At 54.3% G+C, this 16,992-nt stretch overlaps 1 protein-coding gene across 3 annotated transcripts in view; it reads right to left on the bottom strand.

Moving 5' to 3' along the window:
* Positions 1-4,301: 4,301 nt before the first annotated feature.
* LOC116946076 (uncharacterized) overlaps positions 4,302-16,992 on the bottom strand; it is a 129,115-nt gene continuing 116,424 nt past the window's right edge. For all 3 annotated transcript variants that reach the window (XM_076069897.1, XM_076069896.1, XM_076069898.1), the window contains 5 exons: positions 16,502-16,693; positions 14,077-16,015; positions 13,317-13,494; positions 12,688-12,924; positions 4,302-9,490 (listed from right to left, as the gene is read on the bottom strand). In XM_076069897.1, the coding sequence (XP_075926012.1) occupies positions 9,281-9,490; positions 12,688-12,924; positions 13,317-13,494; positions 14,077-16,015; positions 16,502-16,693 (2,756 nt within the window). In that variant the 3' untranslated portion in view covers positions 4,302-9,280. The remainder of the gene's footprint in view (positions 9,491-12,687; positions 12,925-13,316; positions 13,495-14,076; positions 16,016-16,501; positions 16,694-16,992) is intronic.

Raw genomic sequence — 16,992 nt, 5'->3', positions numbered from 1 at the left:
CCTCACTACAAAGGCAGAACCCTCACGTCACGTGATCTCCGTGACGCTGTTGAGACATAGAAGTAAAAATGACGCTATGATGAACAAGGGATTATAACCTTTAAATGAAATAAGTCTGTGTCACCGCGGCCTTACAAATTGCACATAAATGGATGCAATGAATATAACACGTCGTGCTCTGCTTTTCGCTTGCAAGTTTACTGCAATATACCCGTCCTTGGGAAGGTTGAATGTTCAACTCCAGGTTGGCGATTGATTCAGTCCGTTGTCATTATCAACAGCACCATCACAGGAGTGAAAAACGGGGTGACAATTGGTGTGGAATTTAGGAGTCGTCTTCCAATAAGTATTCTTGACACAGCTCTAAGGAATGTGGAATTTCCAGAGACTCGTGACCCATAAAGGAGATGAGTGCTGCTGCAAGATTTGCTCGATCTATTAGACACTTTGACTTAAAATAATAATGATGACGATGATGATATTCTTTGGGTTTTTCGGTAAAGTCACGTAGATAGGTTCAAAGAAAATAACAAAAAAAACTACGATGTTTTGATCGCAACACAAGCGGTCATCATCAGGAAAAGGGGGTTATGTTCTAAAGGCAAACTGTTTTTAAAGGTTTAAAATAGGCGTAGCCGAAATGTCAGCAGCATGGGCGGGACAGCTAATGTTAATGTAAGTGGTGGGCGGTGACCGCGACGTTGTGGGTTTTCCACCAATTGAAGGGCTGCCAGATAAAAATGAGCATGTTAATGTGAGATCGGTGAGCGGCCTCCACGGCGAGCGTGCTGAGGTGGCTATGTTAATGTGAGAGTTTAGCGTGTTAATGTGAGAGATTAGCGTGTTAATGTGAGAGATTAGCATGTTAATGTGAGAGATTAGCATGTTAATGTGAGAGATTAGCGTGTTAATGTGAGAGATTAGCGTGTTAATGTGAGAGATTAGCGTGTTAATGTGAGAGATTAGCGTGTTAATGTGAGAGATTAGCATGTTATTGTGAGAGATTAGCATGTTAATGTGAGAGATTAGCATGTTAATTGGAGATCGGTTGAGCGGCCTCCACGGCGAGCGTGCTGAGGTGGTTATGTTAATGTGAGAGATTAGCATGTCAACGAGAGGGAATAGCATGTTAATGAGAGGGATTAGCATGTTAATGTGAGGGATTAGCATGTTAATGTGAGAGATTAGCATGTTAATGTGAGAGATTAGCATGTTAATGTGAGATCCGTGAGCGGCCTCCACGGTGAGCGTGCTGAGGTGGCTATGTTAATGTGAGGGATTAGCATGTTAATGTGAGAGATTAGCATGTTAATGTGAGAGATTAGCATGTTAATGTGAGATCCGTGAGCGGCCTCCACGGTGAGCGTGCTGAGGTGGCTATGTTAATGTGAGGGATTAGCATGTTAATGTGAGAGATTAGCATGTTAATGTGAGAGATTAGCATGTTAATTGGAGATCGCAGGGCTGCAATCTCGAGGTCGGCGCGCGAAGGTGGCTGTGTTAGTGTGAGAAATTTTACCTGTTAATGTAAAATCGGAGAGCCGAAAATAACAACGAACATCGGAAGGTGGTAGGATGGGAACTTCACAGCCAGTTATGACAAACTGGTTGATAAAGTCATTCAATTGGTGGAAAACCCACCGTCGCGGTCACCGCCCACCACGTACATTAACATAAGCTGCCCCGCCCATGCTGCTGACATTTGGGCTACGCCCATTTCAAACCTTTATAAACAGTTTGCCTTTAGAAGCTAACCCCCTTTTCCTGATGACGACTGCTTGTGTTGCGATCAAAACGTCGTGGTTTTTTGTTATTTTCTTTGAACCTATCTACGTGACTTTACCGAAAGACCCAAAGAATGTGAATTCCTAGAGTCACGAAAGCTTTAAGTCAAGATTTAATGATGATCATGAAAAGAATATTCATCATCGACAGCAGTAGCAGCATTGTCAATAAAAATCATTATTATTCACAATTACGGTCAATTGGCCAATCATCATCATCACCACTATAGAGTATAACCATGATTCATAACTATGATAACAAATGAGTGCCACTTATTCCATGGGAATTTTATTAGAAATTGGGCCAAGCATTCCAAGGCAGCAAGATGCTCCTGACAAAATAGATTTCTTCAAGAGTACAAACACAATCAGTCCAGTTTTTTGTATAACGTTCATCAAATGCTTACGAGCATTATAAAAAAAAAACTCGCCATTGAGAATGTACAAACATTGAAATAACCCAATCATTCATACGCTCAAAAGTCGCGAGCTCACTTTTCACGGCACTCTTCACAAGACGTTCATTTTTCTTGGCCAAGAAAGAAACGGGTGGAGGGGGGGGGAAACTATAAAACAAACTTCGTCTTTTTTTTTACTTTACTGGAAGTTACGTGAAAAATAGCGGGGTGAGTTCAGGCTCACGGGAGGTTTTTTTTTTCAAAACGACTTTCCACCCCGCACGCTTGAATTATTGGATATGCTTGAACTGTGCACAGTAGCTTCTGGAAAGAAAGAAATGGAACGGTTTTGATTTATCCGATCTAATTTTTTCCCTCTCTTGACGTAAAAATTTCACTCAATGAGCCCTGCGTGCAGGCTTTAACTTTTACACACGTGGGGGGAGGTCTTCATCCAGCAGTGGATTGACGAAAGGCGCGCGTTTGCAAGCATGTATGTTGAACATTCTTTCGCACCGCATGTAGCCAACCGTCCTTATCGGAGGTGCCGGGGAAGGACAACAAACTAAACACAAAACGCAGTTTTAACCTTTTCACATTGCTAGCGATTGAGTCGTAGTGCGCTCGTGAGAACGTAAGAAAGGAATATTTGGGGGCGATTGTCCTGCTTTAAACAACCGGCGAAGTTACCGGCATTCAACTCATATTCATACAGCCCTGAGCCAGCACTTTGGAAATCCCACATTACTGTGACGGGAGTTGGTGCGACGCATTCACGGCAACCGCCGCCGACTTCCCACAAAAGCGGTACTCATTTTAGCTACAAAGACAAAGATTCCCCGTATGGCCGTAGCAGCAGACTTTTTGGGGAAAGTGCCGTGAGCGAGCACCTCTGAAGGCCAGCACGATACCCGAGGGGGTGGGTGGCCAGCACTACGCCTCACCACATGTGTTGCCTCCCCAGCGACTATATTTACACACAACACAAGGTACTCATTTGAGGCTGAGTCGACCCAGGGGAGGCCCAGGATCGGTTCAGACAATCGTCACTGGTGTTGCCCTCCCCACACACCCCCGACGTGAGGAACTTAACAACTGAGTCAAACCACAATCAGAATGCGAACGCGTCATCTTGTGATTGAGTCACGCGCTGCGGCTGCTGTGCCACTCGGTGCGTCTAGAACAAGTCGGCACTTTATAATAAGAAAATGCGTGCAGAGTTCAGATCACACGTTTTCTGAACCAAAGAGAATTGTGCTGGCCTCGGGCCCAGATTGAACTTGAGTCGCGCGACTGCTTTACGGTAAACGGCATCTGTCCGTTGACTCCCAATACCGCTCTACATCTGTGCCACCCCCTCCCCGCGCAAAAACGGACATTATTAGCATGACCACCGCATTCACGCAGCCACCCGAAAGTCATCTGACACAGCAACCCGGCCATCATAGCACCCATCTAAACAGGCAACACAGTGCCCAATCACACAGTTAATACTGTGCCCATCCACCCAGCCACTCAATACCAAGACATCTACTCCAGCCAATGCATGACCCATCTACCAAGTCAACACATCAACCATCCACCGAGACAAAACAGGACCCATCTATCCAGCCAACACATCACCGATCGACCCAACAAATTACCCATACACATGGCTACCACATCAACCAGCCAAAACATTCACCCGTCAACTTATCCAGCCAACACGTCACATTATCCAGCCAACACAGCACCCATCCAGGCAACATAGCACCCACCCAGCCAGCTATCCAACTAACACAGCACCCACCCATCCAGCCAACACAGCACTCAATCCGCCAACACAGCACCCAGCCAGCCAACACAGCACCCACCCATCCAACTAACACAGTACCCACCCAGCCAGCCAACACAGCACCCACCCCGCCAACACAGCACCCACCCATCCAACTAACACAGTACCCACCCAGCCAGCCAGCACAACACCCAGCCAGTCAGCACAGCACCCACCCCGCCAACAAAGCACCCACCCATCCAACTAACACAGTACCCAGCCAGCCAGCACAACACCCAGCCAGTCAGCACAGCACCCACGCAGCCAACACAGCACCCAGCCACATAAGCAGTCGTCCGCACAGTGTCCATCGCTGCGTCTTACCGTGTTTTATTGGTACAAGTGCAGAATACAAAAATTAAATACTCAAAACATTTGTATAAACTGAAAATGCCTTTTTTTGTTATAAGCAATGCTTACATTTTCGTAGTGTCAATACAAAATAAACCCAAGACACGAAACAAAAATATAACGGAGAGAACCAAAAAAAAAACTACAAAGGAGAACGGGGTTACGTTGTATGTACAGCAGCTGAGAGCCGATGCCGTCGGCGCCACCACCGCGGTGTGATATTATGATTTCGTTTCGTGTCTTCAGAGGGGGGGGGGGGGGCACATACGGGGCATGCATTTCGAATCTCGTTTCGGACCTAACGTGCCGCACGGCGAAGGTTACAGCTTACGCAGGGTGCCCACCCTCCTCCTACGGACGGAGGTTTACGTGACGGTGTGGAGAGCACCCCCCCCCCCAACCCTGCCCGGGGCGACCGCTTCCTCACGTGGACGCTGGCCGAACGGACTCCGCTCGAGCGGGTCCGCGTCTGGAGGGCATTGCGTGTGTCGTGGACATCGTGATTATTACCGCAATAATGATGATGATGATGAAGAAGAAACATAAATCGCACAAACGGGAGTCCGTTTTCGTTGTTGTTTTTGTAACCGATTGTCAGGAAACCTCTCACCAGTATATTGGTCGTTGTTATTTACTCATTACATACAGGTTTCATTTTATGTAAGGTTTTAATTTGTATTATTTTATTTTAATAAAAAAAATTACACGGGATGTCAGCTGCATGTTTTATTTTTTTAGAGGGGTGGGGGGGGATGGAGTTTGTACAGGGCTTGGGAATCCGCGAGAAGTCTCCTCCATCAGTAGTGGCCGGTGGCGTTTGTTAGCTGTGATTCACAGAGACGTGCGGACCCCCGCTCACGGTATCATCGCCACCCCCCCTCCCCCTCCCCGCGTAAGAGGGGTCAGAGTTAGCAGAGCGGCTACGATGATGGGGTCATCATCACAGAGACGAGCAAGTGGGCACGCGCACGTCCCAATCGCATCACCGGCAATCGTCGTCGTCGTCATAACGAAGAGAGGGGGACGACAACAAACAGAAATTCAGGTGAACCAGCACCATTTACGATTGCCTCTTCAAATCCGAGAGTTTCATTTTTTGTAATAATTATAATATTTTCTTAAACAAAATTAATTTCTTTTTTTTTACAAGCGTTCGATTTTTTTAGCGTCTAATTTTTTTTTTACATTTTTCTAAAACTGCTCAATCGTGACGGTTTTCAACACTTCCAGTTTTTTTGTTTGTTTTTTACTCTTTGATAACAACAATAGCAATAGTAGCATTAGTAGTAATCATCATCATTAATCATCATCTCCGCAATAAATCATCAAGCGTCGTCATCCTCAACGGGGCTAGAATTTCAGCCGTGCCTTTTACGTATCAGCAGCCTCCTCCTCCCCCGCCCTCGCACCAACAAAACATTTTACCGCATCCCGGCACACCACATCAAGTATGCCCGTCACTACCTAGCCACGTGCTTCAAGTCCACCAGTGACTGAGAAAAAAATATTCAGTTGGGAAATTCAAGCCCCTTAACATCATCATCATCATCACCGTCGTCATCTTCGTCGCAATAAATCAACAGGTCGTCAAGTGGTCGGGGACAGCGTTAGGGTTAACCGACGCTTACAGCAGGGGGGGGGGGGGGTCATGGGAATCCGCCCGTGTCTATTGCCCCCCTTTCTCCAGAGACGGTCGCGTTAACAGTGCATCATCACCCCCGTCATGTCGCCGGGGCCACGAGACCGCCCGCCGTTGCCGCTGCTGCTGCTGTCCGGGGGGAGGACGAACCTTGGGTCCCAATTAAAATAACAAAGAAAACGTCCCGATGGCTTTCGAGAGAGTTCGCAAATTTGCGCCTCGTAGCGGCGATCAGCCGTGGTGTGCGACGTGATGAACCTAAAAAATATATATACACACGCGCGCACGCACGCACGCACAGATATGCTCACTTGCTCACTCGAAAAAAATATATAATCAGTGATCGGTGGTTGTTAACGATGCAACCCATTGAAATATATACACACGTACGAAGACCCCCCCTTCGTGTCCTCCCACGGTTTGGTTCGTAGCACGGTGCGCTAACCACCGCGCCACCGCCCCCGCCGCCCGCGTGCGGACGAACGACACGCGAGCGCAGCCGCTCGGGAAGCGAAAAGATAAATTCATTTGAAGGTTTGCACAGCAAACGCGCAGACACTCCCAATACAGTATTGAACTTCCCCTTAAAACACAGCAGTCGTCATTGTGAACGCAAACCGCCGAGCACAGTCCGGCCCCTACCGGTACGACGGCAATGACAGTCACAACAATGATAACGATCGTAATAATACATGTATGGATACCACGTGCTCGGGGACTACGGTAATCGAAACACTTCAGTTGTTTCCACGTTTGATTTATTTTTACAAACCCGGGAGATGGACCGTGACAGCGGCAGCAGCAGTACCCAGCTATCGCCTCGATCTCTCTCCTTTTTTTTATTTTTACACGCTTCGCAATTATTAGTCTGTTTCGTGTGACGAGGGTCGACAGCAAGCCACGGAACGACGAGATGCAACCGGTGTGTTCGAGCATTTTACGCCAAGAGTCGGAGACCTGCCAAACACAACGATAACATTTATGTACAAAGCGACGTTCAACTGGGGTTTACAGCGGCGCGTCAGCAAAAGTTCACGGGAGGGAGGAGGGCAGGGGGATGGGGTTCAAGTCTACCGAGTCTCCAGCTAATCTTTCCCGACGAGTGTCCACACACACACACGGAGGGTTCCGTCCGTCCGCCACGTCCGACGTTGGGCGGCGAGAGCGGAGTCCGTCGATTGTTTTCTGATTGTCGCACTCCCAATCGTGCTTTTGAAGAAAGCAGCGGGCGGCAGTGAAGAAGTGCCGTTTTTCAACCGTCTCATTGTCTTCCTCCTCTCATCGACATCTTCCTCCACCCCCCCCTCCTCCTCCCCACAAAATCACCCACTCATGTCCCCTCCCCAAAAAGCAATTAACCCAAGAATAATACAAAATTACCCGATCACCCCACCACCAGACTTTCGTTCCACACCACAACCACCGCCTTCATCAAACTCGCAGGCAGTGGACACGGCGGCCCGCGTGAAAACTTTTTCCTTGGGCGTTCAGCACCAGTGCGACCCCAGGGAGGGGGGGGGGGGGGTCTCCAGTAGTTGACGGTTTCAACTTTAGCAGCTTCTCGGAAGGTGCTTTGGTATTCGAATAAAAGTAGTCGACTTAACAAGAGGGGGCCGGGCTCAGGTTCGCGCCCGCTCGCCCGCTCGCCTGCCCGCTCGCCCGCCCGCCCGCCCGCCCGCCGGCAAAACAAAAAAATCCCCGGCGGTAGGGCCAACGCATCATGAGGTCGCCAATCTTCTCGTATTTACAATGTTTTATAAAAAAACGAAAACAAATCAAAGGATTAAAGTAAGCGTTCTTTGTGATTCCACGTGTCGGTCTCAGTCGCCGTTTCGCGGTTTCCGTCGTAATTCTGTGTTCAGTGCCACAAAAGCACCGGTGGGACCTCTCCGATCCACAGTCTGCGCGGCAGTCCTCGATAGAATACAAAATAAGAGTCCCGCCGCCGCGAGCGACAAACACTTCTTTCTGCCGGCGGTCGTCGTTCCGCAGGCAAGAAGTTAAATATCCACGGCCAGCCTAGGTCGGGTCCTCGTGTATCAACGCACTCACGCGCAATCGTCCACAAACCTATACATGAAACCAAAAAAAAAAATCGACGAACGATGTGTCGACGAATTCAACGAAGAAACTGCGACGCAGCGAACACCTGGCTCTGACGAACAAAGGTGGCAGCCCAAGGCGCCTTGTTCTGGGGGCTTTCTGACAGGACCCGAGCAGTGCACCTGTGACCCTTGTGTTACGGGCGGCTTCGGCAAGTGCCCGTCCAGGGTGCGTTGGGAGCATCGGTCCTACCACTAAGGTGGAAAGTAAAAAGCTAACCTTACACAAATATATTAATGTTGAATAAGAACGACCGCGCTAAACTCTCCGTGCCAATCACATGAGCCCTCCTTGCTTGTTGGCTTTTTTAATACTACTTTGTGAATTAATTGTGTGAGATAATAATAATTAGAACATTGAGCACGAAACTGTAAAATCAACGTTGAACATTTTCCGCAAAATAATCGCGGTGATGGTGATTCTCGGTGAAACATAAGCAAGTAAAAATAGAACATTTTAATTGCAAATGATTAACATGTTTTAAAATACCTTGAAACACTTTAAGGGCACCTTGTCAAACAGCACTTCTGATGAATCATAGAATACATTTTTTTTTTTACAAAACGATGGTGAAAAAAAGCCACCATTAACGTCGTTACGTGTCCGCATTGAACTGAAAATAAAAAATAAATAGAAAAAATAACCGTTCAAAGATGACTGAATATAAAACGTAGGCGCGAGTGTGATGAGCAAAGAGCAAAAAAAATAATCAATCTGCCAGCCAATGTGGCCCAGATGGCACGACACATCTCAGCACTGAAGAGAGAGCTGGCCAAGGTGCCAGGGGGGAGAGTTAGGAGGACTTGTCCTAGCTTCCACAGTTGGCTGCTTGGTTAGGGTGAAGGTTAGGGGATTAAAACGCATTTGACAAGCTTGTGTTGGTCAGTGCGGGTACGAGTACAAGTGGATGGCTGGATGGCTCGTTGTTAAGGGCTATCGGATAATGCTAATTAGTACCAGTGGCTGGTCGGCACATTGTCTGGGGTCAGCCAGCACAGGAGCTGGTAACTAGCAGCTGGTTGGCTCGCCAAATTGGGGTCATGGTGCAAGCTCCAGCATTCCATCGTCCAGCGTCGCTCCCCAAAGTCGTCGACACCATCGCCGCCCTCTTCGGTATTCGTCAGCTCTTCCGTCGGGCGGCGTTTTCGTTCCCTCCCGGAAGGGAGGCGGGGGGGGGGGGTTTGGGGGGGCGTCAGCAGAGGATGGGCAGCCCCCGCGTGTCGAGCAGCACGCCGGCCGTGGGGTCGTAGGAGCCGGCGAGGTAGTAGAGGTCGTCGTCGCGCTGGTGCCGCTTGCTGCCGCGCGTCATCTGCTCGTACTGGCACAGGCTCACCACCTGGCAGCGGTGCGAGATGGTCTGCACGTCGTTCTCGTCGGCGTGCTCCGACTGGTAGAGGGCGCGCTGGCAGGGTGAAGGCAGTGGTGGCGGGTGGAGAGGAAGGGGCGGAGAAGGAGAGGAAGGGGCGGAGAAGGCGAGGTGGTGGTGATGATCGTGGTAGTGGTGGTAGTGGTGGCGTCGTTGATGATAGATAGATAGATGGACGGATCGTGATAATAATGGCGGTGGTGAAGATGTTGTTGATGGAGGGAGGAGAAAGGTGGTAGTGTGTAGATCGGACGGTCATGGTAGTTGGTCATGATGACGATGTTGGTAACAGTGTCGGTGGTTATGATGATGATAATGTTGATGTTTGATTCCAGGAGAGGGAAAAGTTGGTGAAAAGACACAGAGGGAATAGGGAGAGAGAAAAGGACAATACAATTAAATGACCCATCAATCACGTGCATTTTGTTTAACTCAAGAGACAAGGATGGGTCTCATTTGCAAGTGTGACCTGGGACATCAGTCTGCCAGTTGGGGGGGACGATCGCTACGCTTTATCTCCAATTCAGTATTTTGCGGTGTAATAAAAAAAAATCGCCAAATTTGGACCCTGATATCAGCACGCGATGGCCACTGTGTGACCTACAATCAAAATACGATAATCATTGGAAAAATCAGTCGACGTATCACAAGCAGGACTCTCATGAAAAAAATACAGTGTTCATTTGAGGCTGATTCGACCCAGAGCAGGCCCTGACCACTGATGCTGGTGGGGGAATTGAACTCAAGACGCCCGGTTCATAGCGCAGTGCGCTACCATCCCCACCCAGCAACCGAGAGTGGTAATACGTACATATCTGTAAAATGTATTTAGAGTTTAACTCGTAAAGAAAAGTTACAGAAACAAGACACGAAAAGAAACGTCCGCGCAAAAAAAGAAATGCCGTGGCCCAAGATTCCGCACGTCGCGACGGGACGAGAGCGCGTCCAGGTCGCCGTGTGGGGGTCTACTCCGCCCCCCCCCCTCGCCCAAAACAATAAACACCGTGGGGGGAACTTGATATTTAATTTGCGATTCGTCCGATACCGAACAATCCGAACACAATCTCTCCATTCGTCAATGGGTGCACAATCTCAGTGAATTCTCTCGCCGAATATTAGCTGTGAATCTGCAGGGAAAAAAAAATATATAAAAGAATATATATTGCTCAGACAGAGACGGGTCACACTTTCAGTATTTTATCTCACTCTCTCTATCGTCATCGGTAAGCGTCTATGTGGGTGGAGCGGTGGTGTAAGCGGTTAGCGCACTGCACTGTGACGCCCGGTGACCCGACTTCGATTCCTGGCCATGGCTAACATGAGTAGCAGGCGATGTTTAAATCAGTCCTGCGCCTCTCCATAACCCGTACCACTCAAGAGTGTGGTGGAGTATGGTCAAATAACCTCCGTGACGGGCATGGGGGAGGCCTTCATCCAGCAGTGGATTGGCAAAGTGTCTACCTATATCATCATTATCATCCTTGATCGATCCACTGCTGGATGAAGGGCTCCCCAGGCCGCCTCCATCTCTCACGGTCTCACACGACGCAACCATTCGCCGAGCTCCTGTGCACGAGCTGGTGTCACCGCTCCATCTCCGCGGTAGTGGCACCCCTCCCTGCCGCGCGTCACCCCTCACTCCGTTGGCTGCCACTCCGTCGCGAGCTAGCCCTCCCCCCCCCCCAACGGTCAATACGAACGCCTCTACACTCCGCGTTTGTTCCATTAACCCGCGCGTCCCTCCGTCTCTCGGCGTAATCCCTCGCGTGCGCACGCGCCTCTCCCCACCGCGCCTCTCCCCACCGCGCCTCTCCCCACCGCGCCTCTCCCCACCGCGCCTCTCCCCACCGCGCCTCTCCCCACCGCGCCTCTCCCCACCGCGCCTCTCCCCACCGCGCCTCTCCCCACCGCGCCTCTCCCCACCGCGCCTCTCCCCACCGCGCCTCTCCCCACCGCGCCTCTCCCCACCGCGCCTCTCCCCACCGCGCCTCTCCCCACCGCGCCTCTCCCCACCGCGCCTCTCCCCACCGCGCCTCTCCCCACCGCGCCTCTCCCCACCGCGCCTCTCCCCACCGCGCCTCTTTGCGCGTGCAGCATGTGCCGCGAGGAGACAAATTACATGGGGTTTTTTTTCCATGCGTTTTTTTGCGAGACGGGGAGGGGGGGGGAAAGGAAAGCAAGCAAGCGACGTAATCACGGACCGAGCGCAGCAACGGCGGTTTGCCAAGTAATTCGGCGGTAAGGGGCCGTCTCAGATTCGCGCTAAATTGCCTGCTCAAGTGAGCTTCGCTCGCCCCCCCCCCCCCCCTCTCAAATACAAATCTTGTCCAAAACACAATGGCTCTCCTGAGAGGGGAAGCGAGGGAAGGGAGGGACGGGGAGGGGGGTGGTTGAGAGGCAATAATAGGGGGGAGGGGATGAAGCGGGGTGGTTCGGGGAGGGAAGGCCCATATTAAGTCTCTCTGTCAGTCTGTGCATCTCGAGATGTAAGTCTAGATGTGGGTCCCTGTGTGAGTTCGTGGGTCTCTATGCGAGTATAAGGGTCTATATGCACGTCGATGGGTCTCTATGTGATTTCATGGGTGTATGTGAGTAGCCGCTGCCGGCGTATGCCAGTGTCTCCGTGAATCCACGTGTCCCGAGAGGGACCTGCCACTTTGCGTACGTGTCATTACGTGCTCCATCTCAACCAAATTATCCAGGTGAATCAGCTTAATAACGTTTCGTTAAAAAAAAATCGCTTTTCGATATTTGGCCAGTTCCTTTTATTCCTCAGTGTCTGCACTCGGGAGGAAACCAAAGCGCACGCATAAAACGGCACGCGGTGCCAGGAGCACGACAACGAAACTCCCACGACTGTCCGCTCGACGCGGACCAAACTTCCTTCGCCAAAGAAGCGCCGACCGTGGATTTTCACGAAGGTTCTCCACACCCAGCCTTGGCTTGGCACTCTGGGCAAAGCACTGACCCCTACTTCTATGGCGGCGGCACCGCCCCACCAAGAAAACAACAACAATAAAACACGCGCACACGTGAGACCCCCTCCGGGCCAGCCGCTTGCTTCGTTTACAACAACAACAACAACAACGACGGCTGCTCGCGATGGGGGCGGCTGCGCCAACCCCCATTGGGTGCCCGGGGCAGCCGCCCCACCCACCCCACTCCACCCCCACACCGGGCACCGCTGCTCCGCACCGCCTCCCCCCGCCTACTACGAGCGCCGGCGGGCGTACCTTGCCGTCGGCCGGCTTCTTGCCCATGCGCGTCTCCTCGGGGTGGTAGAACCACTTGACACGCACCACCATGTGGCTGCCCCACGACTCCCACATGTTCTCGATGCGCCCCACGTAGGGCAGGTTGGGCCGCCCGGCCGAGAGGAAGACGGCGCAGTCCCCCAGGCGGATCGTCTCCTTGCCGCGCACCACCGCCTTGTAGAACAGCTTGCGCGCCTTGCCCTTGACGCCGCGCCGCTGCGGGGGTGGGGCGGAGGAGGAGGCGGTAGAGGTGGTGGCGGGAGTTGCAGCGGTGAGCGCTCCGAGCGAAAAACCCCGGCGAGCCGAGTTCGATTCCCGCTCACGGGGCACCGACACCGGCGACGGTTAACAGAACGTTTTACGTTGTTGTGCTCGATTTTAAATCGAATAAATTCGACGTCGCAATACTCCGCTCGTGACGGCAGAGCCGCTGGGTTGTAACGGTCAGCACACCCGGAAGTCGCCGGGTTCAATTCCAGCCTCCTGGCACGGCAATTGAATCAACGGTGGAATTTTACCGTCACCAGCACCACCAGCACCACCACCACCACCGAGCGTCACGATAATCACCATGAGCGAGCAGCAGCAGCATGCTACTCGCGGCTCACCTGCGTAGGTTTCCCCGACCACTTCCACAGCTGTCTAACGGGGAGGAAGGCGGCGATCTTGGGCCGGTTCTCCACGGACGGGAGGCGCTCGCGGCGTCCCCCTCCGGGGGACTCCCTGTTGGCGGGCCCCCCCGACGCCCGGCCCTCTCTCCTCGAGACTCCTCGCTGCCTTGCTCCACTGTCAAGGACACACCCAGCAGCAGCAGGGTGAGTGAGTGGGCGAGTGGGTGGGCGAGTGAACGATTGAGTGGGATGGAGAGTGAGTGGGTGAGTAGGTGAGTAGATAGGTGAGTGAATTAGTGGGTGAGTGGGTAAGTGAGTGGGTTTGAAAGTGAGTGAGTGGGTGAGGGAGGAGGTGAGTGAGTTCGTGGATGAGTGGGTGGGTGGGTCGAGTGGGTGAATGAGTGGGTGAGTGGGTGGTGGGTGGTTGTGTGAGTGAGTGAGTGGGCGAGTGAGTGACGTGCACTTTTATAACAATAGCATTATATAATTGTGTCAAAGTCGTGTGAAGCATGCTCATGCACAAACTATCATTGGGAAGTGCTCTTCTGCAGTGAAAAATCATATTCCTTTGGAGGAAGCCAGTCCGTCTGGTCTACCTCCCTCCATTGCTGACCCTCCCAAAAAGTGGTACTGATTTTAATGACCCCGGAGAGGTGATGGCCTAAGTTGGGCATGCAATTTGAGTAGCCGCATGTGCGTGCGTGCATTACAGCAAGCGACGATTTGAGGTCACACGATCCGGGGTCGCGAACCTCACCCTGTTTTAGGTTTCGACTTGGCCGCTATCGTTGATGTTGCTGCCGCCCCCACCTCATCGGCTCCACCACCTCCTCCACCTCCACCACCTCCACCACTACTGGTAGGTCCACCGCCTCCTCCTCCGCCGCCACCAGGGGTGGAGTTGGCGTCAGCCATCTGCCGAGCCGAGCCCTGCGGCTGGGACAACGCCGGCCCCACCTCCCCGCGGCCACCGTCATCATCATCATCGTCGTCCTCCTCGTCCTCGTCGTCGTCGTCATCCTCGTCATCGACATCGTCCAAGTCCACGTCGTCGTCCCCGTCCTCCTCTTCCTCCTCTTCCATCTCCTCTCCCTCGGACGGCGAGTCCGACCCAGAGCTGTAAGACGAGTCGTCCCCCTCGGACGACGAGGACGATGAGGACGACGATGACGTCGACGACGATGTCGACGTCGACGACGACGACGAGTTGGATGCCGAGGACGACGAGGTGTTGGATGAGGTGGAGGACGAGGTGTTGGAGCGCGACGCGAAGGGCGCCGCCGCCGCTGCCATCGCCGACGGCTCGGTCCTGGCCCTCGTCGCCGCCGTTGCCGAGGTGACCGACGACGTCGCCGCCGTTACCGGGGTAACCGTCGCCGTCGTCGCCGCCGCCGCCGCCGCCGACGAGGACGACGGTGTCGCCGCGGCGACCGCGCGAACGCCGCCGTCGTCCGTGTCCGAGTCGGACGAACTCTCGGAGCTCTCGCTGCGCCCGCCGCTCTCGCTTTCGCTGAATGCTCGCCCCTCGGTCCGCGCGCGGGACGACGAGGTGGACGCCGACGACGATGACGAAGACGCCGCCGCCGCCGCCGCTGCCGCCCCTTGTGCTTGCGCCGCCCTCTCATCGTCAGCGCCGCCGCTGCCGCCGCCGTATTTTCCAAACCCGTACACAGCCGCGCCAGCGGGCAGCTTGGGGAGCGCCACCCGCACCGACTTGGCGGGGATCTCCGACGGCAGCGGGGTCACGGACGGGGTCAGCGGGCTGCCCACCGGCCCCGCGCCCGCTTTGTTGCCGGCGCCGCCGCTTCCGCTGAACGCCAGCGCCGGCGCGACCTGCCCGGCGGGAGCGCCGTTGCCTCCGCCGCCGCCGCCGCCGCTCCCCGATCGTCCCAGATCGCCGGCGGCCAGCTTGCGCCCCTCCTGCATCATCAGCGCCTTCGTCTTCTTGTTCTTCGGGAAGATGACGCCCTCCTGGTCCAGCTTGATGAGAACTTCCTGCTCGGCCTTGCGCTTGTTGCCAGTGCCGCTGGCGCCGCCGCCATTGGCGGCGCTGCCTCCGCTACCGCCGGCTCCCCCGGCCGTCGCCGACCCGGCCTTGACCGGCGAAGGCGCCGGCACGCCGCCGTCCTTGCTACGGGCGGCGGGCCTCGGCTGCTGGGCGCCGGGGCTGGGGAGGTAGGAGAGGAACGGGTTCCCGCAGCTCCCCTCGGCGCCGTCGGCGCTCCGCGTGAAAGACGCCAGCGAGAACATCGACGAGCCCTGCGGCGTCGTCGACGTCGACGAGGTAGGGGAGGCGATGGCGTGAGTCGCTGCTGGTGCCTGCCTCTGCTGCTGCTGCTGGTGCTGCTGCTGCTGCTGCTGCGGTTGTCCCAAGCCGACCGGGTTGGCCGACGCCGCCTTGGACGTGGGCCGCTTCGGCTTTGGCGCCGGCGCGTCGGCGCGTCCGGCAAACGACCCCGCGGCTTTGGGCTTGGCGCTGCGCGTCCGCGCGGGCTGCCGCGGCCGGTGGGGTTTGAGCGCCAGCGGGGGTTGCTGCTGTGCCGAGGGTCCGAGTCTCGACGCGGGTTTCTCGTCGATGTTGCCGGTAATGACGTCGTCGTCATCGTCGTCGTCATCGTCGTCCTCCGACAGGTCCGTGTCCGCAGCCATGGCGACCAGGAGGTCGGCAGGCAGGGCGTCCTTCCGCGGTGGTTTGACTGTGGCAGGGGGAAATGAGGGAGGGACGCGGCTCAGTGGACGAGGCGACAGCGGCGCAGCACAGGTGCAGAACAACGCAACGCAGGTGGCAATATAATTCAAGACGGGTGCAATGTAATGCAGCGCAGTAGAGTGAAGGATACGGCAATGAATGGGATAATATAATGGAACGGGAGAGGGAAGAGAGAAGAGAAAGAACGAGGAATGAGAGGAAAAGGATGGGAAAGGAATGGAGAAACGGGAGCGGAGGGTCGGGAAAGATGAGGATGAGGGAGGCTACACCAGGGCCTCGACGCCGCTCCTCTGTGCTGCACGGAGGAGTGGCGTCCGTTCTCACAGCAGGCGGGGCCAGGTAGAGGGGAGGGGTTCAGAGTGGGTGTGGCCACACAGAAGCCACGCAGTTTACACGCGAGGCTTGATTTGACGTACTAAGAAAGGATAAGCGTCGAGTCGCGACGCACAGGGCGAACGACGCGGCGACTCACCGCGCTTGCCGCCCTTCACCACCGCCCTCGCCGTCTTGCCGCCCCGCGCCTTGCCCTTGGTGCCCGAGTGGGCAGCGGCGCTGCCCGTGGAGGAGGGGTGGGCCCCGTCCATGGCGCCCTCCCCGGTGCCCACCCTGCGGGCACGCCGCGGGTCCCTGCCGTGCAGGAGCAGGGCGGGCGCGGGCTCCGTGCCTGCGCGAAGACGCACGGAGACGCACGGCACGGCGGGTCAGCGCACCAACACCACACGCCACGCCCCGCTGCGTGGCACTGGCACACCGCACGTCATGCCCCACTGTATCACACCGCACCAAACGCCACACTCCACTGCAACACACCGCACCATACCCCCACCGCACCACACTACAAAAGCCTGTCGAAACACAATGCTGCTCCGTGCCACACCCGAGAGAGATGCCCGCCTGTGACCACTCACGTCGCATGGCATCATGGTACGCTCAATATCATACCACAGCCTACTCCCCAAATCT

This window comes from Petromyzon marinus, chromosome 26 (assembly GCF_048934315.1).
Source record: "Petromyzon marinus isolate PM22_M1 ecotype Great Lakes invasive population chromosome 26, UKy_Petmar_22M1.pri1.0, whole genome shotgun sequence".
Classification (NCBI taxonomy): Eukaryota; Metazoa; Chordata; class Hyperoartia; order Petromyzontiformes; family Petromyzontidae; genus Petromyzon; species Petromyzon marinus.
This window is presented reverse-complemented; position numbering and strand designations above follow the sequence as displayed.